We start from the raw sequence: 24,255 nt of genomic DNA, 5'->3' as shown, positions 1-24,255 counted from the left end.
AGAGTTTTTGCAGCCGGAGCATGAAACGATGCCAGCCTTTACGGTTGCATTTTCCACCCCGGACTAGCGGTGTTTGTTTGCTTTGAGCGGCTATGCACGCTGGTGGAAAGTGTGAACATCGGTTCGCATCGCTCTGCATCCAGCCACTGTCACTTTCTATCCATTGCTCAGTGTGCCACCGGTTGCAGTTTGGATTCACGATGAAAATATCAGAGCAATTATATTTCCTTCCATCTGGACGGAACACGACGACGACAGGGTGCACGGTCGACGTGTCATGTCTACCGGTGGACGGGAACTCAACCATGGCGCTTGTTTAACCTCCTCGCGGTTCACATCACATGTATGTCGCTTCCGACACGAACTTCACTGGCATTTCACTCGTGGATGTGTGTCCGTTCCGGCCAGTATCTTCCCAGTAGCCACTGTGTTTAAAGTAGAGTGCAAAAACCACCTCGTTTGCCTTTCTCACATTGGTCGTATAATTTAATAAACATGCAGCGGAGAGAAATTATCGCAAGCGTACAAATGAATACTTAGTCTCATCGTGGAGTGGAATTTTTGCAGCAAAAACAAAAGCAGAAGTTTCTTCGCTACTGACGGTCGGAAACGATGCCTGTCTGCCCTATATGTGGGACTCATTTATGCGCTGGTCTTTGGTTGGCGAAGTGTTCGGAATATTTATGTCCCAGAAACAAGTTAAGGGAGGTGTCAAGTGAAAAAGACTTAACTAGCTTAACTTTAATAGACCTCAAAATTCTCATTGTACGTTTTCTCGGTTGTAAAAACATCTTTTCGGAACTAGCTACTAATCCCTTGTTACTTTCTTTCTTCTTCTACTTCAGAGACAAGCGTCACCGACGGCGCGACAGTGCTCCCCCGAAGGTGGGCCAAGGTCAAGATTTAGCCTACCTGGAGGCGTTGGCAAAGTTCAACGAGTGGCGTACTCAACAACGCAACAGTGACATTTTACCTAACCTAAACACATCACCCAGTCAGGTGAATGCGACACTTCCACCCCGGCTAACGCTGTCCGCACACGGTACAATCAAGGAGGAACCTTCCGGTGACGACGACAGCGACTGCGATGGTGACTTCAGCTCTGACATCGAGCTGGCTCGTGACGAGCGGATGATATTAAACCGTACCACTAGCCGGTTTGAAGTGCCAAAGTCTCCAAGATACGCTCGTCATCATCGTGCCTCAACGGCAGCTCCAACGGGTACGCCTGCCTCGCAACATTCCGAACTGGCCCCCAAGAAACCGAAACGGTCCGTCGAGTTCTATCGCAACATTAACCGTATCCCGACCGACGCATCGTCTACCACGTCTCAGAACTCAAACAGTCAGTGGAACAACGGATCGAAAGCGATTGAGAAAAATCACACCAATCCGGCCGAATCGAGACTGTCTCTTCCGGCGGTACTGGGCAAGGAACCGTTGGGACGGTTTCCCAAACGTTCGAAGGTTGTCACTCCGAAACCGAACAACACGATCTACGAGAACGAGGTGGCAGAATTTGAGGCACACCACATTAACGGAACGTTTGGTGATTCGTACGTGGTACAAAGCCCCCCACGGCTGTTTTACAAAGCGAACGCAAGTCCGTATGCTGACGGTACGCCGAAGAAGCAGAGCAATCTCAAGGCTCGTTCGCGTGTGTTTAAAGACAAGCCCGCACCGGCACCACCCGTGACGGGACTGTCTGCTTCAGCCTCTCTCAGATTGTCCAACTGTCTACCGAAACAGCGTCAGCCAAGCGATTCTGATTCTCCACTGACCGGATCCTACCGGAAGTACGAGCTTAACTCATCCTCCGTCTACGACGAACACGTCATCTCTTCCCGCGCCTATCGCGGTTCGATGAAGCCCAAAGGTGCCGACGAGCAATCGCCCGCACCGGCCAAGCAGCGCCACAAATCTCTCTCCTATCAAACGATCATCAACAAACACGGCGATCTGGTGGACTATGCGCTACCGTTCAGTGACAATGCGGACACGACGGCAGAAACCAAGCCAGATCAAAACAGCAGCAAGCCGCACCATACCCCGGGTCAAGACACGCTGGCCGAGATACGAAACTGCGAGCAGCTGGTCAACGACAATTTCCAATTCCTGCAAACGACTGCCTTTCACGATGAGTCTAGCTGCATCTTTACCGAACCGATCAGTGTGCTGAAGGGCCGATCCAGACGGATCGTCACCGATCTGGATCGGTCCAATGCGAGCACTCTGAAGGAAGGTGACGATGAGGAGCTCCAACAGCAGCAGATGGAGCAGGCTGACGAGTTGCTACAACACCGCCAGCAAGAGATCGATGCACAGCTCGTGCAGCTGGCACTGCAGGAAGATCCGCAGGATATTCTGCTGGAGCTGGATTCGTTGCAGAAGTGGAGCAAAAGCATCCAGATGTCGGACGACTTTCTACAGTCGCGCTACACGGAGCGGAATTTGTTGGAATGTTTCCGGCGCACCGTCGGCAGCAACCTGCTGACGTGCTTCCCGAACGAGGTGCGCTACCGGGTGGGAAGCTTGCGCAGTGCCTTTGCCTGTCCGCTGGAGTTTTCCTGCGGGCTGTTCCGTGGTGTGGCGGTGACGTTGCGCAAGTACTCGTTGAACATGGAGCGCAGCCTGTACTTTGCCGAGGAAGCTTGTCGGCGAGACTTTGAGGTGCTTGCGCAGGTTCGTCATCCGACGATGGTAACGCTGATGGCTGTATCGTACGATTCGGCCCTCAATCAAGCCACGCTACTGCTGGAACCGTTTGATTTTACGCTATTTGATTACATTCATAAAATGGTAAGTGCAAACGTTTGATGCAAAATGGCTTTTCTGGTGATTTCTAACACCTCTCTCTCTCTCTTTGCCAACAGAATAAGCGACTATCGTTGATTCATGCGATCACTGTCGTCCAGCAAATCTCATCCGCCGTCTGCTATCTGCAAGAGTGCGGCTACATCCACTCAAACATATCCAGCGGTTGCATACTGATGCGACGTTACCCGTATTCCGTCAAGCTAACCTCGTTCGAGCTCACTACCGATGCTTCCTCCGACGAAGTGCGGCGTGAAATCGAGAACCGTTACGGGAGCACCTCTTCGTCACGCAACTCCATGACCTCCTCGCAGAACGATGAGCTGAAGAAGATCACCACCTACGCCAGGCTGATCAAGAACGATGAGCAATTTCTGCGTGACAAGTACCGCAAGCTGTCGACGGAAATTGGCGAAAATCGCTCCAAACCACACGGGGCACAGCTTTCGTTCGGCGATACCGGTACGGGATACGACTGTCGGGCAAGCCGCTTCCTGCCCTACTGCAAGGAGTACCGGGAAAAGTTTTCCCTGTTCTACTATGTCGCCCCGGAGCTGCTCGTTCCGAAGGCTAGCTTTGTGTATCCGTGCAAGAGCACCGACGTGTACTCGGTTGCGTTGCTGCTGTGGGAAATTCTGAACGGTTACGTTCCATTTGTCGTGTACAACCGGGCCGAGCTGGAGAAGTTGCACACCTCCGCCGATCTTCCGCTGCCCATGTTCGAGAAGGAACGCTGCGAGCGCTTCCGGCAGATTTTCGAAGGTGGGCTGGGTGATCTGAACAGTAGAAAAATCACCATGGGCAATGTGGTGGATCTGCTGGACTGTTTGCTGCTCGAGCTGGGCATGGAGAAGAACGGAACCTACGATTGGCTGGCAGAGGATTACGAGGAGCGTGCAAATTCGTCGGAAGTGAGACTGAAAAATGAGCTGAACGACGTTCGGAAGCAGAGTGCACACGTCGAGAAAGCGGATAAGATCTACTTCCACACGGAGGAATCGGAGCTGACCAAGGCACCGAAACAGCTGCCCAAAAAGCCGACTAGGAAAATTAATAAAACAAAAGCTTCCGCTCAGCAGCAAGCTCCCAAGCACCAAGGGCAACGATGGTCGGATGTGGGCTCGAAGGAACGGCTGCAAACTCTCGACAAAAAGTCACCGCTGAGCTCAACCTTTAGCCTTTCGAACTCGGCGATCTATCAGACAATTTTCGATTTTAATAATAAGTTTCTCTCGCCCAAATCGTCCTCGAAGCAAGCTATATACGACCGAACAAGTACGGTGAAAAAGCACAAGAAGCCACCGCGCGCGAATAAAAAGGCGGCCAAAGAGCTGTTCGAAGTGCAGGATCAGCTTAACAAGAGCTTTATCGAGCAGGGTGAGCAGATCGAAAGCGGTAGACGGGATAGCGAGTGTATGCCTTTGCACGAACGGCAAACCGAGCGTACTTCCGTCAACTCCTTAGAACACGCAGTGTCTGATGAGCCCGAAACGAAGCCAGAACCGATAAGACCATCCTGCAGTGATTCGGAGGAAAAATGCACCCCGGTACAGCGAAATCATCCGTCGAAATCGTGCGACAGTTCGCCGGGTACGAGACGCCGCAGTATTACACCGAAGCTGAACAACTCGTTCCGCTTCACGATAGGCGACTTTACCCTTCCCGATACACCGATAGCACGCAAAAACAAAATACGCAAGCATGCATGGCTGTCGGATCAGAAGCTGCGCATTGCAGATGAATCGTCGCAGCCTGCCACACCGGAAGACTGCCGCAGTAAATCGTTCTTCAACGCGGAGCTGGCAGCTCGCAGCGGTTCCTTCCTAACCTCGACCAACCTGAACTGCTCCACGTCGCTGCAGGACATCAAACCGAAGCGTATCAACATTAGCGTCAACATTATCCGCTCTCCTGAGACTCGCTCGACCGTCGCGACGATGCCAACAAATGGCACACCCAAGCTGATCGTTAATGGTGGTCCACCGTTCGAGGATTCGCTGTGGAAAAAGGAGAAACTTATATGCGAACGCAGCCAACTGCCGGCATCGGATGAAGCGAAGGAAGCCAAACAGGACGATTGCTGTTCCGGGGAGGAAAAGCAAGAAGTGAACGCTGGTGGATCGTTGGATGATTCCTTGAGTGTTGTCACTGCTCACCTTTCATCGGTCAGAGATGTTATTAAGAAGATTGAAACAACGTTTGAAAAGACCGGTTTCGATTACAGTCCGGTAAGACGAATGGATGGCAGTGGAAAGCGATCGGCAACCGAGGGTAGCTCAAAGAAAAGTGCCGAAGGATCGCTAGTGGTGGAAGAAAATTTGCTCGTACCTACCAAAGTGCTCGAGCTGGAAAAGACTCTCGAGGCGGAGGAAACGTCCGCACTGAAGGAAACCGATGACGGAGAACCGTTGACCATCTTTAAATCGGAACCTGTTGAAGTCTCACCAATGCCGATCCCGGCCCCACCACCATCACCGCCAGTATCGAACTCACCCCAGAACGCTGCTGTATCTCATCTGAATGTGTTGCTGGCAAGTAATAGCTCTAAACCAAAGGGACCGTCAACACCAACACCGTCCATTGAGGTGCGCCAAGCACCCGAGATGGAAACCGTTCCCGCACCGGCTACCGTCCCGGTATCATTCGCACCAAACTCACAACTGTTCCTTCGCCGAAAGGCACTCAATGCTGGCAGCAACAGTTTGGCCATCCATCACCAGCAAACCGTTTACCGGGAGAGTGTCGTGTCCAGCACGGAACGGTTGGCAACGTTTGCCGAACCTTCGAACCTAGCTTCAACGACCACAACCACAACTACGGCCACCTCAACGGCCATTCCACCGGGGAGCGCTAGGAAGAAGAAGCTGACCACACGCGTTACGGTAAACATGCGCAAGATATCACGCCGTGCGTCGGACATCAGTCCAGCCTCCTCGCGTCCCAACTCGGCCAACCTGGACGATGTGGAGCTTCCGTCCTCCGGATGTATTACACCGACTGGAACGGGTCAGGGCTGCGGACTCGGCACCGTCCGCCACTCGTGTGGCAATGAGCTGCTGCGTGCCTTTTCCAAGCTGAGACTGATTGCACCGGAAGAAGCGGTAACGAAATCCAGCTCCGGTACCGATCCGAACGGTGGACGTTCTGGGACGCCAGTGATTGTTGGTGCTGGTGCGCATCAAATGGCGACCAATGGAGCAGCAAACCGGATCGATCGTTTTGTGTGCTGCAACTGTGGCAGCTCGATGGTACCGGCAGATACGTTTAGTGGTAGGTGGAAAGTGGTGAAGCTTTGAACTGTCTTATAACGATTGGTTTTTTTCTTCTTTTGACAGTACCCACCGGCAGTCGGATCGGCATGACAGCCGCGTTCGGTGAGATGAACTTTCCGCGGGAAAGCTTCGTGTCCATGTTTGAGCCTCCGTTGACGCCCACACCAGGCAGTGCTATGGCTAACCGGTTTCATTCGATGACTCCATTCCAGGTAAGTCTGTGGTCTGATCGGGATTGATATACTAAATACACCAGTGCCTATGCTCTTGACGATTTAAGAAAAAAAATGGTGGCGGCGATGTATAACTCCAGATAACGCAATGTACATTATTTTACTCGAATCCTACTCAAACTAGAAACTATATTGGCACTCTTTGGGCCATGAAAGTCATGAGAAAAGGTTCTTATGCTTTTAAATTCCTTTACTTGTTTCGATCATCCAACTTTGGGCACATAGGTCTTCCGATCGTTCCCAGGACGGTTGACTGTCAGTGAGGCTCTGATAATCCAATTGCGCATTTAAGTGTAGGGATGGGCAGATCCGACCATTTGCCGGATCGGATCTGCCCGGAGCGCTCCGCCGCCGGAGTCGAGTCCGTATCATGATTCCGCGCTCCGGGGGGGAAGGTGCATGGCTGACTGGGGCTGTATGTGCAAAGCCATGTGAAGATTTTGCCATATGAAGACCGGCACCGCACCCTGTGGCAGGAAACATACTGATCCCGTATGACCCGTAGCCGTAGGAGGACCTGTGAGGTAGGCGAAAATGCACCATTACCGAAGGTAACACTTGCATTACCAAAGCAAGGTATTGCTTGCATTACCAAAGCCGAAAAATCATTATCAGCCCATGTTTTCACCTCTTCACAATAAACCCGTAAAAACTTATGTTTCAAAAATCAATTTGAGAATCAAGAAAAAAAAATCAGCATCAAAACAAACTCCGGACTCGTTTTTGATTCCGGACTCGTTCTGATTCCGGACTCGTTCTGATTCCGGACTCGTTTTGATTCCGGAACTGTTTTGATTCCGGACTCGTTTTGATTTCGGACTCGTTTTGATTCCGGACTCATTTTGGTTCCGGAGTCGTTTTTTATTCTGCGCTCCGGATTCGCGTTCTGCTGCAAATGTATGTGTCGTGCACACTGTTCTGCGTTATCTCCTCTCTTCTTTGTCCTTGCCAGACGGTTGCTTGGTGGTATAATTTCCGGGTAGAATTATGGAGGCGACGAAGATTTCCTCTTCGTTTTTTACTATCGCTTACTGTGTTTCTTTTCCTTTAATAGCGGCTGCTTACTAAAATTTGCTAAATTTGTTTGGATGTATAAACTCACACCTTCAAATGATTTTAAGTCCATGCCATTTTATTGCTCATGCATATGCTTTCTATTCACTCGTTTAATATGTTTCCGGAATATGTTCCGGAGCGCGGAATAAAAAACGAGTCCGGAACCAAAATGAGTCCGGAACCAAAACGATTCCGGAATCAAAACGAGTCCGGAATCAAAACGATTCCGGAATCAAAAAGATTCCGGAACTGGTCGGAATCGTTCTTTCGGATCGGATCGGACTCATTTACATGCTGTATCGGAACGGAATCGTGATTCCGAACCGGAGCGCCCATCCCTATTTAAGTGATACTTTATTGAAAAAAGTCACAAGCACAGTAGGTACTTCTGGTGAACAAATGTTTGGGATTTTTCCGCTCTTTCTGAGCCTTGTTACCTGGTGAGCTATATCCGGTAAACACGACCTTGCCCTGTGATAGAGCTGATAGAACCATAAATTTCGAACATAGCTATTCGTCTGTTTTGAAGACAGCAACTCCCGATCAACTGATATCGGTATAGAATGTGAATCTATACACCAGACATGATAAAAAAGTGGAATAATGTTGGATGGGCACATTTTTGGATGAGTGTGGAACTCCTCATCTACATTCATTCGCCAAACGCTGTCTGTGTCGTACCAACCCCTATACTAATAGTTGCTTGGCTTTACTCTGGTTCACAAACTGAACCCCCTTTCCATATGACACTCGTGACGGAAAATGTCGATCAGTACGTGGAATGAACGCAACGCTTGGCGTTGGATCGCGAATGCAGTGCACCAGATTCATTTGTCGTTGGGGCGGGGCTCTTATATGGTGGGGCGCTTATGGCATTCCAGTGCAACATAGCAGGGTGAATGGTTTTCAACGGCGTGGCCTTTCGTTGGCTATGGTCAGTGGTAGTTCGATTTTCGAAAGTAGGTCAGCTGCTTGTGTTATAAAGACACGCAACAAGGCTTTATCTAACAAGGGGATGTAGCTCAGATGGTAGAGCGCTCGCTTAGCATGTGAGAGGTACCGGGATCGATACCCGGCATCTCCAACCTTAACACCGAGATTCTCTGCAGTCTTGGAAAATTCATTTTTGTCTTACCAAGGTTTACCAAAAAGGAGTTTCGAGTTGGTGGTAATGACGATGATTATATCAGCACAACAGCTCTTAGCTTATTGAATTGTTGGATCAATGTAATCTTAATCACACACAATACATTCATTTTAGAAATCAACCGAAGATCTTTACATCGATGACGACTTTTGCCAAGGACTAAACCATATGGGCGCCAACATGGAGCTGGTCGAACCACTGGACGAAGGGCAGTACCTCCTCGACACGTACGGATACGACATTTACGCAACGGAGATCTACCACGCCGAGGAAGAGGAAGAGGAGGAGGAGGAGGAGGAAGGTGTGGAGGAGCAGTTCGCTTTCCCCAATCTACTGGTCACACCTGCAGCGACAAGCGCCGAATGTACCGACGATGAGGCAAAGTTCCTCGAGAAGTGTTCCAAGCTTAACTCACAATCACTAACGGCCGAATTCGCTACTCTCGCATCCCCAATCGATTGTGAGCCCCAATCGATGGTGGCCACTAAGCAAGATACAGATGCTTCACCTTTGCCGCAAACAGAACAGTGATAAGGGATTTATTAAGGAACCGATGTGTGTATATAAATGTTTCAAGAAAAAGGTCAAAATATTACGGTTAAAAGCTAGACACTCGAAACCCGCTCATGGGTTCGTACGATTGAATGCATGTTTTGGAAATATCGTTAATCAACAACTAGCAAGTATTATATTGGTGGTCCCGTAAGTAGAGGATCCAATTGAAAATCCCTTTCTTTTATTAGCATCATATTAAGAAAGACTTCCTTGTTTCATCGCACACACACACTCGAACGTAATATCTTTCGCTCGTCAAGAATATTTATTTACGCCTCGTAATAATATATCGCCAGTGTCTTCCAAACGAACCGGCCAGTAAGCACTTGAAATAGAAAATCGACGTCAGCACGGTGAAGATGAAGATTGCATTATACTCGAACAAGAAAAGTTTCGCCACCGCTTCCTTCCGAACGCCACGCACCTGTTTATTGATGTAAACGAAATAAATTATTTCATACGAAAACTAGTAAATCTCTACGTCTCGCGTACTGGTATGCTAATGTTGAAGGCGCCGCCAATGGATCGTTCCGCTGGAATGAGGCCAGCTGTAAGATGGCCAACCAACAAGCAGGTTTGTTGACGTTCTTGCGGAGGTGAAAATTAATGCACAAAAGGCTGCACATCTACACCATTGAATCAACAGTAAAGTGTGATTAGAACGCTAGTTTATAGTTAGGCGAGATCTGCTCACTGGTCATGCTCGATCGATCAGTCATGATTCGGTCGGTTGGTTGGCTGGTGCGTCCGGAATGAAGCTTTCTCCGCAGCAGCAGCAGCCCTTGCTGCTGGTGGGATTGATTGTGCTATGGGCTACTAGCTTGCAGGCGTACAGTAACGTTACCGAAACTAGTGAGATTGCTTCCGAACATGGCCGGTCGAAACGTACGCTAGTATACACCTTCAACAGTTGTGCTGGGGTAAGGCTTATCGAATCCTTTTTTTGTTGTAATTCCATGACTTATCAGCTTGTTTTAAATTTTAGGTCTTGTTTGCCCTATCCATTCCACTGCTGATTACCGGCCGGAACATATTCATGTCATACAACTTTGAGGCGAACTACAACATGGCCACAGACAGTACCGACTTTACACAGGGCATCTTGAAGAAAGGAGACAACGATCAGATACACGAAGCTGAGGCACGAAAGGCACGCGACACCGCACGCCCGGTCGTTCCCACCCCGAAACGATCGAGCATAAGCAGGAAAAAAATCTACCGAGCTATCGAGCTCAACTTGCAGCGTTATGGATTTGCCGGCAAGCGGTGTATATTGAGGATGATCTGCGATCTGGCAGACGCACCGCTGCATCACGAAAACGGTGTGCTGGGGGATGTGTTGCAATTGATATTTACGTAAGTCAAGTGAGCCTGATCTTGGACAATGGGAAACTGAGTCGGTAAATTTTGTCCTTTCGTTTTCCAGCCCATCTCTTTCCGAAGACGAAAATCTACCGAGTGAGTTTGGCCGTGCAGAAGAGTTGGGACGGGAGCACAACAATTGTACCAAATATCGAGCTCACTGTCCCGCAAACCCGATCGATCTGGTAACCATTGTGCTGGGTCAGTGAAGAAACCCCAAGTGGCGAGGAACGGTTGCTGTACGACTGATTGTTTTTAAATAAATTTAGGCGTTGTTGTAAAATGAATGTTGTTTTAAAATAATGTATGATACTATGCTTCACTAGCTCCGATCGATATTGATGCAACTGTACAGTTTCCAGAATGGCTAGTAAAAATCAGACAAAAATTGGATTTAGTCTTTTTTTGTGTTGGTACTTTATTTGTGTATTTTTTTAAAAGCAATACGGGCCGGGCCTTTTTACATAAATAAATAAAAAAATGTTTATTTTATAATTAAACATGTAATCCTAAACCGAACTAAAATTGCCGAATTATAGACTATTTGCTCAATTAATAGTTTTATTACAATTAATAATATTATTATTACTCGACTCGGGACACTGGACCAACTGACGTTTTGAAATCATTATTCAACGAACGAATCATTCAACGACATCATCACCAACGAGCAAACAAATCAGTTTTAATGTTTAAATAAGTTATCCAAACTCCCGCATAGCACGTGCCATGAGACACCTGTTGCGTAGTGCCCCTAAACATGACTATTTTCATTTATTAAACAATTTACCACCATTACTATCAGCTGGTTGTTGACGAACGTTAAAAACTTATCACGCGACTAAACAGTTAACGATAGTGAAGAAATTAACACCTGCTTGGGCGTCAATAAAATCATAGCCTAGGGTCTCTTCATCCAGGTGGTGAACGGGACTGACCGAGATCTAGACCAAGATGATCTAGGCCAGGGGCCAGCAAATACAACGCTCTCCCTAGTTTCCTGGCAAAGTATCGTATAAGAGAAGGTAAGCTGATTCTCTACGTTAACTGTTATGTAGTTTTAATAACAATTTGAAATTCCTATAAACCTAACCTGAACAAGAGTGAGAAAGGAGTTAATGAAAAAAGAATGATGACGTTGAACAATAGAAATCAAGTAAATGAGATGAGGAGTAATCACATGCCTATTAAAACAGGTAAGACTTTATCTTGTCGTAGTGTGCATTATACTTATGTTTCGACATTACGACCCGGCGAGAACGCTTCTAGATAGGATATTATTCGGCGTAGAAGAACGGCGTTCCCGTTTCGGTTCCTCTGATTCGGATTTTGGTTCCACGAGTTCAACTTTCCGTCAGTCCGTGTTCTCGTTAGTGTCCTAGTCTTAACCAGCTCTTTGTATTTTAACATGAGAATAGCATTACATTGCTTCAACAGAACCATATGGTCTATAACAAATTAACAAGTTCATCCATGTCTAGATAGTTCACTTGTCAAGTTAAATGACCTGGACGTCCTTGAGAGAAATAAAAAAAAACTAAAAGATAGTTAGCTTGCTCACCAAAATGGAAAGACTCGGCTCTGGCAATCTTGGCGAATATTCATAGTCGAACCTATGTCATTTGAATTCAGATTTCTTTTACTGGTATTAACGTTTAATTATCCGGTGTTTCTCAAGGGAGTGTATTGGTTACCTCTTTACTCTTCGTTGTGAATGACTGGCACTTCAAAAACCTTAGCCCTTTAATATACGTCTGCTGATTGATTTCATTCTCAAACTTTCCTAAACTTCTTCCCTGTTCGATGTTGCTTTATTCGGATCAATAGATTTATCTCGATCGATATTGAGGTCCTTGGAGTTAATTTTAAAATTGGAGTTTAATGAATTTTTAAATTTCAGTATCTGCAGAATTCTCTACAAATAAGATCTAAAATTTAATAAATAAGGTACACTCTTAATTGACAGTTGGGGCGGCCAGGTGGTAGAGGCGACAACAGCGCCAGTCTTCTTACGGGAGGAACGAAATTAAAATCCCATCCGGATCGTTCCCCGTAGTGAGGACTGACTATCCAACTATGTGGTATCTTATCCAGCAAACCAGAAATGGCAGGCATGACCTAAGAGTTAGAGGTCGTTAGACCAAGAAAAGAGAGAGATTTGACAGCGGATGCTACGCAAACAACACCTGCCATATCGCGTCGGATCTTAGCGGGGGCGATTTTTGAACGTTGGCTGTAATGCTCACGATTAATGATTGATCATACGACTCTTTTCACGGATCAATCTGGAGTCGAGTTCGACCCAGGAGTGCAACGAGTTCGGGTCGTTCGATAGTTGCAGAAACTGGGAATGCGACCGAAACCACTCTTGCTATGGCTTACGCATGGTTCCGATCCGGTAATTTCGAATCGACCTGCCCATCACTAATCGCGATCCCCTAAGTGTGATCGATGTACGTGATGAAGTTAGATTGGTTTGCCTAGAGTTTCGGGATCACCCCAACATGAACGTTGCGTTACCCCGGTACAAACTGTCCCATATCGTTAAGTAATTTAACAAAATATTGTAAAGCTTTAATGACACACTTTTGTATATGAAAAAAGGGTTAAATACTCATAACCATTACTCGCTTGCCTCATAACCATTCTAAACCCACATCTAGAGCAACGGTTTAAAATTGCCGACCCCTGAACTAGCTAGTTATAAGTCAGTTTCGGCTGATAAACAGCACAGATTCGCTTCTTTCCCATCGCAGTCGTTCAATAGCGTGGTCGCTTCAAAATTCGCTTTGATCATGTATCGCTTGTACTTGTTGCCGTCATCGTTGGGTATCGTTGGCTGTCCCCAATATTCCAATTTAAGGAAGCATTCTCCACTGCTCAATGTCAAGAGTACTTGGAGTTTTACACACCTTTTTCCCTAGTCTCCGCGAGTTCCCAGAATTGTGCGACTCACATTTTCTCCCGTCAGCGCAACCCGTTCGCACCGTAAGTAGCACAGCTCAGTGTACAAAAAGTGACAAAATTATCATTCAGTTTTCTTCCTCACCGGACGATCAGCACCACGTAATATTCTACCCGAAATAAATGTCTTCGCGTATGTAAAGCAAACGCAACCATACCGGAACGATTACTTCACTCCGACACGTTGAACTGTAAAGAATCTGCAAATGCAGCCCAAACTGACGACGATTGCGACGTGGCTGGCGATCGTATGGTCGGTTGAAGTGTTGTGTGCAGGAGGTGTCGACCGTCACAAACGAACGTTGGTGTACACGTCCGACAGTGCCACCGGGGTAAGTAACTTCCTTCTTGGGCTAAGTTCAAAACCAATGCATCCGACCCACTTATTCCAATTATCATTTTAGATCCTGATTGCACTGTCCGTCCCACTGCTAATACCCGACCGGAACATCTTTTTGGCGTACAACTTTGAAGCCAACTACGGAATGCCGGGAAAGGCGAGTGATTTCACCCAGGGTGTGCTGAAGAAGGTGGACAACGATCAGATCGAGCCAGCACCGGAAGAAGAGTCCGAAGCGAAACGTGCGACACGAGCCACGGTGACGCGTTTCACCCGCAAACAGGTGTACCGGATGATCGAGCTGAATTTGATACGGTACGGTTACGATGGGAAGAAGTGCATCTTGCGAATGATCTGCGAGCTGGCCGGGCAACCGGTTCACGACGCGAACGGAGTCATCGGTGATCTGTTGCAGCTTGTTTTTACGTACGTATTCAATAGTTTTAAGTTGGGGTATGCCGGAGATATTAACGATCAACTATATCTGCGACGACAACAGACCATCCGGATCGAGCTACGAACGGTTGCCGAACGAGTTCTATGTGGCGGAGAGGAAAGGACGGCAGGAAAATTGTGACAAATATGGGAAGTACTGCCCGAACAGCCCACTCGATACGATAAGTTTAGTGTTTTAAAATAAATTTTATTACGAAAAAAAAAACGATTTTTCCTTCTGTCCGGCACAATCGCGGCGCACGCGGACGGATACCCGAAACATGACTAGTAAACGTTACAGCGCCAAACGGCACCTTAATAACTCACTTCCGCATTAGAAAGGCCCGTACCTCGTCGTGCAGCAGCCGCATCGTGTTCGATTCCGGATCATGCACCCCGGTAAAGATGTCCAGCAGCGAGTGAACACACTCGGGAAAGATACGCTCGCAGGGTGCTCCACTGCGTCCGAGCTGTTCCGCCCGGAAGTACTCATTATCCCGATGTGCCGACAATGGTTCTTCCGTGCTCGAGGGACTACGATAAAGCAGAAAGCAATCAGAATAGAATGCACCCATCAAAGACACGCCACAAAACTCACGTAAAAACGATGTGCAGCAGCTCGGCAAAGATGCCACCGGTGTGGGTGAACGGTGCGGCCGCTGACTCACACACACTACGCAACACGCACGGGCGTCCCGGTAGTCCATAGCTTTCGCTCAACTTTTCCATCGCCTTGTACGTCGTCCACCGGGACTGTTCGGCACTGTACCCTTCGAGCTGGCTCGGATCGATTTCCTTCGCCGCCGGCCACAACGTATCGTCCGCCTGCTGCTGTAACACCCGATCGTCCTCCGCATCCTTCCAGTAGCTATCGTCTCCATCGTCAAACATCTCCTCGGAGAGCTGCTCAGCCGAACCATCAAGCGATTCCTCGCGCATCGACACGCTATCTACCACGTACCGTTCGTGTCCACCTGACGCGGGAAGCTGTGTGATCGGCACTGGCGCACCCATTCCGGAAACATCACGCCGGGACAGTGCCCGCCGACTATCGTTCCAGTTTTCCCACAGCTGTGGCTTCAGATCGTCCACCTTGGTGGGTAGGAAGTATTGCGCCTTCATGACCCATCCGCTAGTGATGGATTCCGGTGTGCCCACGGGTATACCGATGCCACTGATGAGTTGATGACGCGTCGGTGCCGTTTCTGGCACAATCAGCCAGGGTATGAAGTCGGCCATACCGGGTGGAACTATGGCCAAACACAGAAGATATCCTATCGCTATCTGCATCATAGAACTTCCCGGGATTCCGTCACTAAATCACGACACGCGCGCACACAAACCGTCGTCTAGCGACAGAGCAAATGGTTTCAGTTGAGAATCGTTGCCACTGCACGGCAGGAAGCGAAATTCTTTCACCGCCTAACAAGTACTTGCCAGCATTGGTTAGCACCTTGCCCTGACAAAGATTTCACCTTCCATGAAGTGGATCTAAATTTTCTTTACAGGTCAGTCCAGCGCGCATCCTGATCAGCATGACCTCTTTTGCGCACCAACAAGCGGCGGCGACCGGCCAGGAGCCGGGGAAGTGTGAAACGACAATTTAGCTATTTATATTTTTATTGATCACATATTAGTTGTCGGTAAACGGTGTCAGACGCACGGAACGTAGCTTTGTACTGAAAGTATGCCAGTTTCACTATTTGGGTGCGAATGATGACGGTGCAGCGTGAAGCTCATGTACGCCGGAGAACATGTCTAGCAGCGAAGTGGAGCACTCGTGGAATATTGTCGCGCAGGGTGCACCCGAACGACCCAACTGCTCTGCACGGTAGTACTCGTTGTCGAGATGTTCCGAGACTGGGTCATTAGTTGTGGAAGGGCTGTAGAGAGAGAATGAAATTAGTAAATGGTTTAGAATATTACGGAGGACTACTTCTGGAATACAGTACGTTGCAATGAACCCCCTTTACTTGACTGTATCGCAAACCCAACCGTTGGAGGCTTTTCCAGAATTAATATGAGCACCTAATGCAGTGCCTAGGCATAGACTTCAAGACATTCTAGGTTTCCAACGAACTGAGCTATTGATTACCATGGCAACAGTTCCAATTTCTTAGCTCAATGCAAGAACCGTTGTTAAGGGTTATCAAAGGAAGCATTGACTACAGTACGAGATGGAAGTGAACTAGAAGACTTTGGCAATGGAACGAAGTCAAGCAAGACTAGAATGTAGATCTTTGCGACGAAGCAGAAGTAACTGTTTACCGAACTTTTTAATTAGTTGACGAAAGTTAACTATGTCGAGGTGGTGAAGGAGTGATATTGATCTTGGAACGATCATTACCTCGAATAGAATGTTGTTCAGCTCTATTGCCTTCTACGATTACAATTACTCGTCAATGTGACTCTCCTGTTTACTACTTAATATTGCTCTGAAATGGGTCATGCAAAGAGTGAGCTTCGACGTCTCTAGCAAGATATTTATCCAATTCCAATTCCTTCGCTTTGCAGCTAACATCAAAAACTTCGGACGGACATCTGCGACAGAGTGCGAGACGTTCACGCGACTGAAATGTGAAGCTCACAGGGGATTGGATTGAGGATCAAGCGAAACAACCGTGATCGTTCCAAATTTGGAAAGCACAATATCAGTTGACACCGACGATCAGAAAGTCGTAGAGGAAATACTGCCGCCCTGGTACAGCTTTCGAATTACTCATGCCTTACCAAGAAAGGTCTCGTCATCGATCCGGTGGCTTTATCAAGCAGATACTGGATACAGCGGTGGGTGCTCAACCTCTGCGCAGGCCAAGATGAAGAACATACGTCCGATTCTTTTGAGCTCTATTGCTGAACAATGTGGGCAATGAGGGAGCCCTTATACCGGTGAGTTCCATCAACTTGTGAACTATGACGTTTTGAGTTAACGAGACATAAAGAAGAACGTTATAGACCTCAACCATTGAAATATAAACACGATACTTTCCTTCTAGATGTCCTTTACAGAGGAAGATCTTGTGTGGCCAGACTTTTCGGAGGCCAATGGTGAAAGGGTAAAATGAGATCTAGTGAAACCCTATGGAGGGATGCCATTGCATCGTAGTCCCTATAGGTGCCTATCGCAGGGAAAAAAAGAGATGCTCGTTATATCTGTGGTCCCTCTAGATCTAGACCTCGAATTTGGACGAGACTTGTTAATGTGAGGATCCCAAGGATAAGGCCCCGTATACGAGATTTCCTAGGCGAGGTCCCTGGCGCTTGCCCACTCTGTTCATAGCTAAACAAGACACGGTTGGAGATAACTAAACAAATCAATTCTGAAGATTCTTTTGGGTTCAGCTTCAGTTTACAACTTCGTCAGGTATTTAGAAGGTCCCCCCCTATCTTCATAACGCTGTTGTTTGAGCACCTAAGAACTTCCACATCTCTTACACATTTTGATTGATCTATACACTACCACTTACCTCAGCATTATATGCAGCAGCTCCGCAAAAACGCCTCCCGTGTGTGTAAACTGTGTCTCCGCTGCCTCACAAATGCTCCGCAACATGCAAGCCCTACCACCGAACCCGTATCCACTGCTAAGCCCCTCAACAGCTTTATAAACGTTCCACCTGGCATTGGGAACGTTGTAACCATCCGGATATTCGTTAGCTGTGCCTTGTTCCTCCACTCTCGGGGGGTCCTTTTCCAGCGTTTCCTTCACATGCGGATCAGCACCAATCTCGTTGTCCAACAGTTCACTGTAATAATCTTGCTCGTCCTCGTCTAGCACATCCCGCTCCACGGTGGCCAGTGGTTCGACGCGGATACGCACATTATCCACCTCGTACCGTTCCACCGAACGACGCGCACGATCCGGAAACGCACGACGACTTTCGTTCCAGTTTTCTAAATTGATCGGTTCGTAGTTCCCTGGCACGCTGGGCAGATAGTACTGAGCCTTCAGTACCCAACCGAACACGACCGAGTGTAGAATTTCCTGTACCGGCACACCGAAACCCACGATCAGCTGATGTCGAGTGGGAGCCGTCGGTGGATAGATGAGGATCGGTTTACCACGGATCAATAGACGTCCTTCGTCTTCTGCACCACCCCCGAGCGTTCCGTTGTGGTATGTTGCATTCTGGGACTCGAGGCCAGATCCTAGCACTAAGGTGGAGACTAAAAGCCACCACGAGCGTAAGTAGTTCATGGTTGGAATTCTGAACGTAAACTGTCCCTCTCGGAGCGGATGGTGCATGATTCTAGCTCTCAATAGAGGAAGGTTTGTGTTTTTTCGGGGCAAACGTTGTGAGATTGATCTAATTAATTTCGTTACAGGCGATGACTTTTGGCACCTTTCACTCGTGCGCGCGCTCTCATCCCATGGTTCCCTAAGGCTGAATGTCACGCTGGTTTTAGAAACAGAAACTATCGCCGTTGTTCGAGCGGTTGCTGACTGAGATTCATTTGAATTAGGTCATTGAATTAGTCCAAGTTACGACATCGCTCCTTTCTCGAAATCGGGCAGTCTTGCGAAACCTTTCAATGACGATCGAGGGAGATCTTCTCAAGGATTTCTCAAGGAGAATCATACATCAAATTCAGCTCAAATACATTCAAATACCATCAAATTCAGATGTTTAAAATTTAATAAATTTAGATTTAAAAAATCAAATACTTCACATGCATTAATTACTATATTTGAAATTGCTATATTATCTCCTATCCTAACAAAACACTAACAGCCTGGAGTGGATCCTTCGGACATTCTGTTCGATACGCGCCACAAGATCCTTCCCGCCCAGCCAGCTCCGCTAATCGATATTCCTTCTGTAACGATTCATCTCGCGATGTGGATGGACTGCAAGATTTTAAGACAATGAAAGCAATTACCACATCCAAACGAATCTAATCCTACAGCATCTACCTGAGCAGTATTTGTACCATGTCTCCGATCACGCCGTTCGTTTCGCTAAACGGATGCAACGCCGCTTCGCAGATCATTCGCTGCAAACATTTCCTGCCCGGAAAGTGTTGACTTTGCAGATGGTTTTGAAGTATTTTGTAAATCTGTCGCCGGGTAACTTGTGGTGTCGCTGGAGCGCTGCGCCGTGGAACATCCTTAGCACTTCGCCGATTCAAACCGTACGTTTCCACCGGAACCGAGGGTGCTGTTAGTGGTTCGACGATGCCTTTAATCTACGGAGGAGAAGTAAGTAACTAATAATTTTCTGCAACTTCTTCTATCAAATCCCAGTCCTTACATAGTTCGCGAAACCCTCGGTGAAGATATTAGCATCAGCCGGACTGTTGTAGTTGCCTTCGAAATTGAACGACATAAAGATGTTTCGGCTCGGTATACCAAGTGGAATGGCCAGGGCAAAGATAATCTGCACAATTACGGAGATGGAAAACAACAGTCAACCACACTCTGGCACGTTTCGGCTCACCAAACTTACACCCATGGCCGCATTCACCGGGAACACAATACGCTTTTGGCGGCTCTTAACGCCATCGCCCGTTGGAACATTGCTAACGCTGCTGGTGCACTGGATCACGATCGTAATCAGTACGATAAGCGTCACGAAGCGGCGACTCACGGTGGTGGTCATCTTGCGCTGCAGCTCTAAACACGACTATCGAAAGGAAACACTTTTCGGCGTACGGCTATACAGAGAAACAAACGGATGATGCTCCAGGAGCTCTAATTTAATTAACCGATATAGACTCGAGCGTTTAGAGTGGCGACGAGAGACAGAGAGCAGATTGGAAAATTAGATCACGCAGGTGACAATCGTCGTATCTAGAGAACGGTTGACACAAATCCGAGTAGATCGATCCTGCAGTACGCTCGATACCGTTGGCATCCTTCTATCAATCCTCTAGATTCTGCCTCATAGTATGCAACTGGAACGGACTGCTCTCGCACCGATGTGGATGGTCTAAAACACACACACAAATGGCATTATAAAAACGAATTTTATTAAACCACCGACACTCACCTGAAGACCACACTCAGCACATCCCCCAACACACCATTGTGGTCGGCGAGTGGGAGCTCGGACACTTCGCAGATCAGTCGCTCCATACACCCGGTCGCATTAAACCCGTACAGATCCAACCGTTCCTCGAGCTGATCGTAGAAGTAGCTTCGGCCGAACCCGGGCAGCAGTTCCCGACGCCGGCGCCGATTCGTTTCGATCGCTTTGGTGATGTTAAACTTGGTGTCCTTAAAGCGCTGATACCAGAGAAAGTATTGCGTCTCGTTCGACGGTACACCGTAGTTGGCTTCGAAGTTGTGCGAGAGGTAAATGTTCCGACCTGGCACGAGTAGCGGAATGGCGATGGCTAGCAGATACTTTAAGGAGAAGAATATGTAAAATTATTAGGGGGGGAATTCTAGTCGGATGGGACGGTTACTACTTACACCCATTGAACTGCCACGGGGAAACACTAGAGCGGCACGTTCCTGGCGTTCCATGGCGAAGGACGATGCCGCCTGCAGGCGACAGATAAGTAAGGATGATAATGCAACTATTAACAGTGAGGAAGAGTAGTGCGCTCGATATCGCCACATGGTGCAGGAAAAGCCTGTCAGGATCGTATAGTCTCTCGATGCAGACTGAAGCGAATGACGCTCCTATTAGCGAAGCGTGTTACAAGCTGCAACAAGACTTTGTATCAGAACCGTTACCTGCAGCAAGTGCGCTAATTAAGATGTTAAATATTGCACATTGCACTTGAGCTGAATTTGCCATTTGGATAAGGCTATGTAAGTGATGGTAAGGTTACACAACCGGTTCCGCAAACTGGGACCATTCGGTTACTCGCAACAATGCTTTTATGAGCATTTTAAAGCGGCCTGGCCGAATTGCTTTTAACTTTATTTTAGTACAATTACAATTTTCTTTCCTTTTCCAGCCTTTCTCCACTTTTTCCAAAGAAGATTCAAAGATGAAGCTGAGACGGTATAGAACATTTATAATCACAGAGGTCTCTTATGCATAGACTTTGTTCAAAACTTTAGAAACCCTCTTAGTTGCGATCGAGAGGAAGATGACTGGTGTGGAGAGCCTCTACCATACCGAGCTCTACGATCTATGCGGTTCGATCTGATCGCTATTGTACAGCGAATAAGACTCGCCATGCTCCGTTGGCTCTAGTCATGTCACGAGAATGGCACCGGACGATCCAGCCCATAAAGTCCTTTTAGGCCACTCACAGCGGAGGCGTGGTAGCGACAAAATGAGATGGATTGATGGTGTTGATGCATCCGTCAGAACGGCCGGGATAACCGATTGGCAGACGACGGCGCTGCGTAAGACGACGAAGAGTAAGTATGTATAAAGATTCAAATGAGTTTACTAAATGTTCTGTACTGTATTTGTTTTAATAAACCTCTATTCTCTTGCCAATATATTTTTATTGAATTGAAGAGAAGTTGAAGTAGTAATACGAATACAGTCAAAAAGGAACGTACGTTTTGTCTATCCATTTTGCACCCGATATTAATATATTCCACTCATTTCATTCAAAAATGTAGATATTAGTCACTGCTAACTAATCTTTTGCTAACTAATTAAATTATTTTGATTATTCGCTCTACTTCTAACAGAAGTAAGAAAAAATGAATTCTCCTCAATAATAAATAATAGCCACTGTTCTCCCTGTTCAAATTCCTTTCTTTTTCTATTTACCTTTCCGTAATTTAGTCGAACGAAACGAGTCATACAGGCAGCTTGCTTTTCTAGATCTTGAAGCTCTTCTTTCCTATTTATGTATGCTAATCGTTTCCCTGGAAACTTTATCAAAAATATAAACTGCTTTATAACTTTGTTATAAATATTGCTTGTACTTTTGGTTTCCAGTGCTCTTTCCAACTCAACTTGTAATATATTTAATTCATTTAAATCATTATATTATCCCTGTTACAATAACAATTTTGGTTGTTTTGATCTAAGTACAGTTAAACGAAACGAGTCAAACAATCTCTTAATTCTGTTTGTCTATTTTCCTTTTTTTGTTAAATTTAATTTAGTTTTTCGTAACATTTTCCTAACATCGCAACCGTATTTATCGCGATGAACCTTTTTTTTTTCTTCTTACTTCATCCTCCAATACTTGAATCCTTCCAATTCTCTACGTGAGCAAAGGAAAGGCCAAAAGCCACACGTTTTTCTCTATCTTATTATTTCAATCGCTACATTTAATACTCTCGGAGTTAGTTTAAATTAGTTTGATTATTTGCTCTTCATCTGTCTATAGTTGGAGTTGGAGCCTAACTGCCTTTATCTGTCCCCGTTTTTTAGCTAATTTTTCCTACCTTCGTTTGGTTTAGAAAATAACCTTTGCTAACTAGCTTTGTTTGTACAATAGCAACAATAATCGGAATAAGATCTACTAAACGGCTGACTTTGGAGTTACAATGAAAGGAACGATCAACTATCTTAGCTGAAGCCGGCTTTGGGTGTTTCTTAGCTTGAGTATTTTTTTCCTTACATTTGCGAATTATAAATATATAATAGTTTATAAAACCATCGTGTTAAATACAAAGGCTGTTACAATCTTTCAGCAAACATTTCGCGAACGACAAATATCTGAGTGATTCAAATAAATTAATACAAAAATAGGGAAGCTGTAGGAACAAAGTTTCAAACAATGTAGAACAATATCAAAATATAGGTGAATCGTTGGTTGTGCAAAGATCCGGTTCCTTTGGGGAGAAGTTAACGTCTTTTAGATGAAAAGCTTTTCCCCTTGTTATGAAGATAAGCACTGTAGAAATAGAAATAGAAGAAGGAAAGCAATCAGGTTTAAACATGTGCGCAGAACGAAAAACAAAGGGTTCCATGATACGTACCTCTTCATGGCCATTAACACGGGACAGTTCAAGTTTCCGTTCCTGTAAAGCTGGTGCTTGGGAAACAGTTGTCTGCGAGGAAAATGGAGAGAAAAGATGATTAATTGTACTATTCCCGGGGCCGCCGCAACTTGCGTCCTCGTAATTACTTTTCAGCCGGTAGAATATTGCAATATTCACAGCCCTCTTCCTCGGCGTTGGGGATGCTCAGATATTCCCACACAATTTCCTTATTGAGAGAATCCAGCACGGAGGCGCACTCGTTGCCCGCCGGTTCCGCGTAATCCTGCGCTGTCGGTCGGGGCTCAAACAGCGTCTTCGGTTGGTGTGCATCCAGCGTCTCCTTTACCGGATCGCGCGCATAGTAACTGTGCCAAAACAGGCTGTTCAGCAGCTTCGACTTTACGAGCGTTCCGGATGTGGACAGGCTTTTGCCACTCATCACGTCCGCCTTCATCATGTCGAACGATTCCGCGCACAGGGTCAACGATTTCGGCGCCAAACGTTGTACCAAATTCTCCATTACACAGCAGCAGCACTTTAAATCTGGCGCTTTGAGACGATTTAAACTCTTTTATTCTCTTCTAAGCCCTTTAAATTGTACGGAAAATGATCGAGCGGGGCGGTTTAAAAAACGTGGACAAGGACACAAGGCACAAAGGACAATGTAAAACGGCAGAACACACGAGCACGACTGCACCGGGACGAAACCAGTAAGAAAATGTACCGGTCTTGACACTCATTCATGAGTTTTGCCGGGCTTTTTTCATGAATGAAAATATACCGTTGGTCGTGCGATATGCCATTGTTCCCTTTAAACTGACTATGGGCAACGGTGATCGCGCTCGCCGGCAGAAATGAACTGTGGCAAATTAGTGTGGTCAAAATGTTTCCAACGCAAATGGAATCGTGAACGCTGTAGATAGTTTTCGTTTTTATTGAACGTTCCAATTTAGATCGAAACAAATTAGAGGAATTATGGCATATTGGACTTACATGATTTCTCGCATCGTCAAACGGAATATAAATTACAAAACAAAGAAAACCCCATTCAAGTTAATAAGAGTTACTTTATGTCACAAAGCCCGCATGTTATTTGTAACACATTTTTTAAGTTTTTGTAAATTGTTTCTAAGCACATATAAAAGTATGCCAACCTTTTCCTTCCAGTTGTATCACCCATCATGTTATCAAAAAAAATTAACATAAAATTGTTAAGTTATTTAAAA

General features: G+C 46.6%; 8 protein-coding genes and 1 non-coding gene across 20 annotated transcripts in view; 4 read left to right on the top strand and 5 right to left on the bottom strand.

The window, feature by feature from the left end:
• The window catches only part of LOC118507023, a 37,125-nt gene extending 27,574 nt beyond the window's left edge, over positions 1-9,551 (top strand). For all 12 annotated transcript variants that reach the window (XM_036044973.1, XM_036044970.1, XM_036044964.1 and 9 more), the window contains 4 exons: positions 846-2,799; positions 2,874-6,084; positions 6,150-6,298; positions 8,637-9,551. In XM_036044973.1, the coding sequence (XP_035900866.1) occupies positions 846-2,799; positions 2,874-6,084; positions 6,150-6,298; positions 8,637-9,053 (5,731 nt within the window). In that variant the 3' untranslated portion in view covers positions 9,054-9,551. The remainder of the gene's footprint in view (positions 1-845; positions 2,800-2,873; positions 6,085-6,149; positions 6,299-8,636) is intronic.
• Positions 8,387-8,459, top strand: Trnaa-agc. Its single transcript has one exon. It is a non-coding gene; the product is annotated as a tRNA-Ala (tRNA).
• A 71-nt stretch (positions 9,552-9,622) lies between the features above and the next one.
• Positions 9,623-10,817, top strand: LOC118507022. The gene is made up of 3 exons (XM_036044959.1): positions 9,623-9,997; positions 10,063-10,433; positions 10,504-10,817. The coding sequence occupies exons 1-3, from the start codon at positions 9,830-9,832 to the stop codon at positions 10,646-10,648; spliced, it is 684 nt and encodes a 227-aa protein (XP_035900852.1). The 5' UTR covers positions 9,623-9,829; the 3' UTR covers positions 10,649-10,817.
• Positions 10,818-13,139: 2,322 nt separating this feature from the next.
• On the top strand, positions 13,140-14,417 carry LOC118507020. Its single transcript, XM_036044957.1, has 4 exons — positions 13,140-13,427; positions 13,500-13,735; positions 13,808-14,169; positions 14,243-14,417. The coding sequence occupies exons 2-4, from the start codon at positions 13,610-13,612 to the stop codon at positions 14,376-14,378; spliced, it is 624 nt and encodes a 207-aa protein (XP_035900850.1). The 5' UTR covers positions 13,140-13,427; positions 13,500-13,609; the 3' UTR covers positions 14,379-14,417.
• LOC118507017 lies at positions 14,401-15,772 on the bottom strand. Its single transcript, XM_036044954.1, has 2 exons — positions 14,777-15,772; positions 14,401-14,712 (listed from the first exon to the last, which is right to left on the bottom strand). The coding sequence occupies exons 1-2, from the start codon at positions 15,469-15,471 to the stop codon at positions 14,502-14,504; spliced, it is 906 nt and encodes a 301-aa protein (XP_035900847.1). The 5' UTR covers positions 15,472-15,772; the 3' UTR covers positions 14,401-14,501.
• Positions 15,773-17,179: 1,407 nt separating this feature from the next.
• On the bottom strand, positions 17,180-18,787 carry LOC118507018. Its single transcript, XM_036044955.1, has one exon. The coding sequence runs from the start codon at positions 18,422-18,424 to the stop codon at positions 17,642-17,644; it is 783 nt and encodes a 260-aa protein (XP_035900848.1). The 5' UTR covers positions 18,425-18,787; the 3' UTR covers positions 17,180-17,641.
• Positions 18,788-18,847: 60 nt separating this feature from the next.
• Positions 18,848-20,792, bottom strand: LOC118507019. The gene is made up of 6 exons (XM_036044956.1): positions 20,594-20,792; positions 20,169-20,524; positions 19,626-20,108; positions 19,431-19,556; positions 19,094-19,365; positions 18,848-19,027 (listed from the first exon to the last, which is right to left on the bottom strand). Exons 3-6 carry the CDS (start codon positions 19,776-19,778, stop codon positions 18,889-18,891), a joined length of 690 nt encoding a protein of 229 aa, XP_035900849.1. The 5' UTR covers positions 19,779-20,108; positions 20,169-20,524; positions 20,594-20,792; the 3' UTR covers positions 18,848-18,888.
• On the bottom strand, positions 19,970-20,647 carry LOC118502394. The gene is made up of 3 exons (XM_036034616.1): positions 20,594-20,647; positions 20,169-20,524; positions 19,970-20,108 (listed from the first exon to the last, which is right to left on the bottom strand). Exons 1-3 carry the CDS (start codon positions 20,645-20,647, stop codon positions 19,970-19,972), a joined length of 549 nt encoding a protein of 182 aa, XP_035890509.1.
• An 880-nt stretch (positions 20,793-21,672) lies between the features above and the next one.
• On the bottom strand, positions 21,673-23,979 carry LOC118507021. Its single transcript, XM_036044958.1, has 3 exons — positions 23,176-23,979; positions 23,027-23,098; positions 21,673-22,941 (listed from the first exon to the last, which is right to left on the bottom strand). Exons 1-3 carry the CDS (start codon positions 23,547-23,549, stop codon positions 22,893-22,895), a joined length of 495 nt encoding a protein of 164 aa, XP_035900851.1. The 5' UTR covers positions 23,550-23,979; the 3' UTR covers positions 21,673-22,892.
• Between the last annotated feature and the right edge of the window lie 276 nt (positions 23,980-24,255).

This window comes from Anopheles stephensi, chromosome 2 (assembly GCF_013141755.1).
Source record: "Anopheles stephensi strain Indian chromosome 2, UCI_ANSTEP_V1.0, whole genome shotgun sequence".
In the NCBI taxonomy this organism is placed as follows: Eukaryota; Metazoa; Arthropoda; class Insecta; order Diptera; family Culicidae; genus Anopheles; species Anopheles stephensi.
Note: the sequence above shows the minus strand (reverse complement) of the source record. Positions and strands in the feature narration are given on the sequence as shown.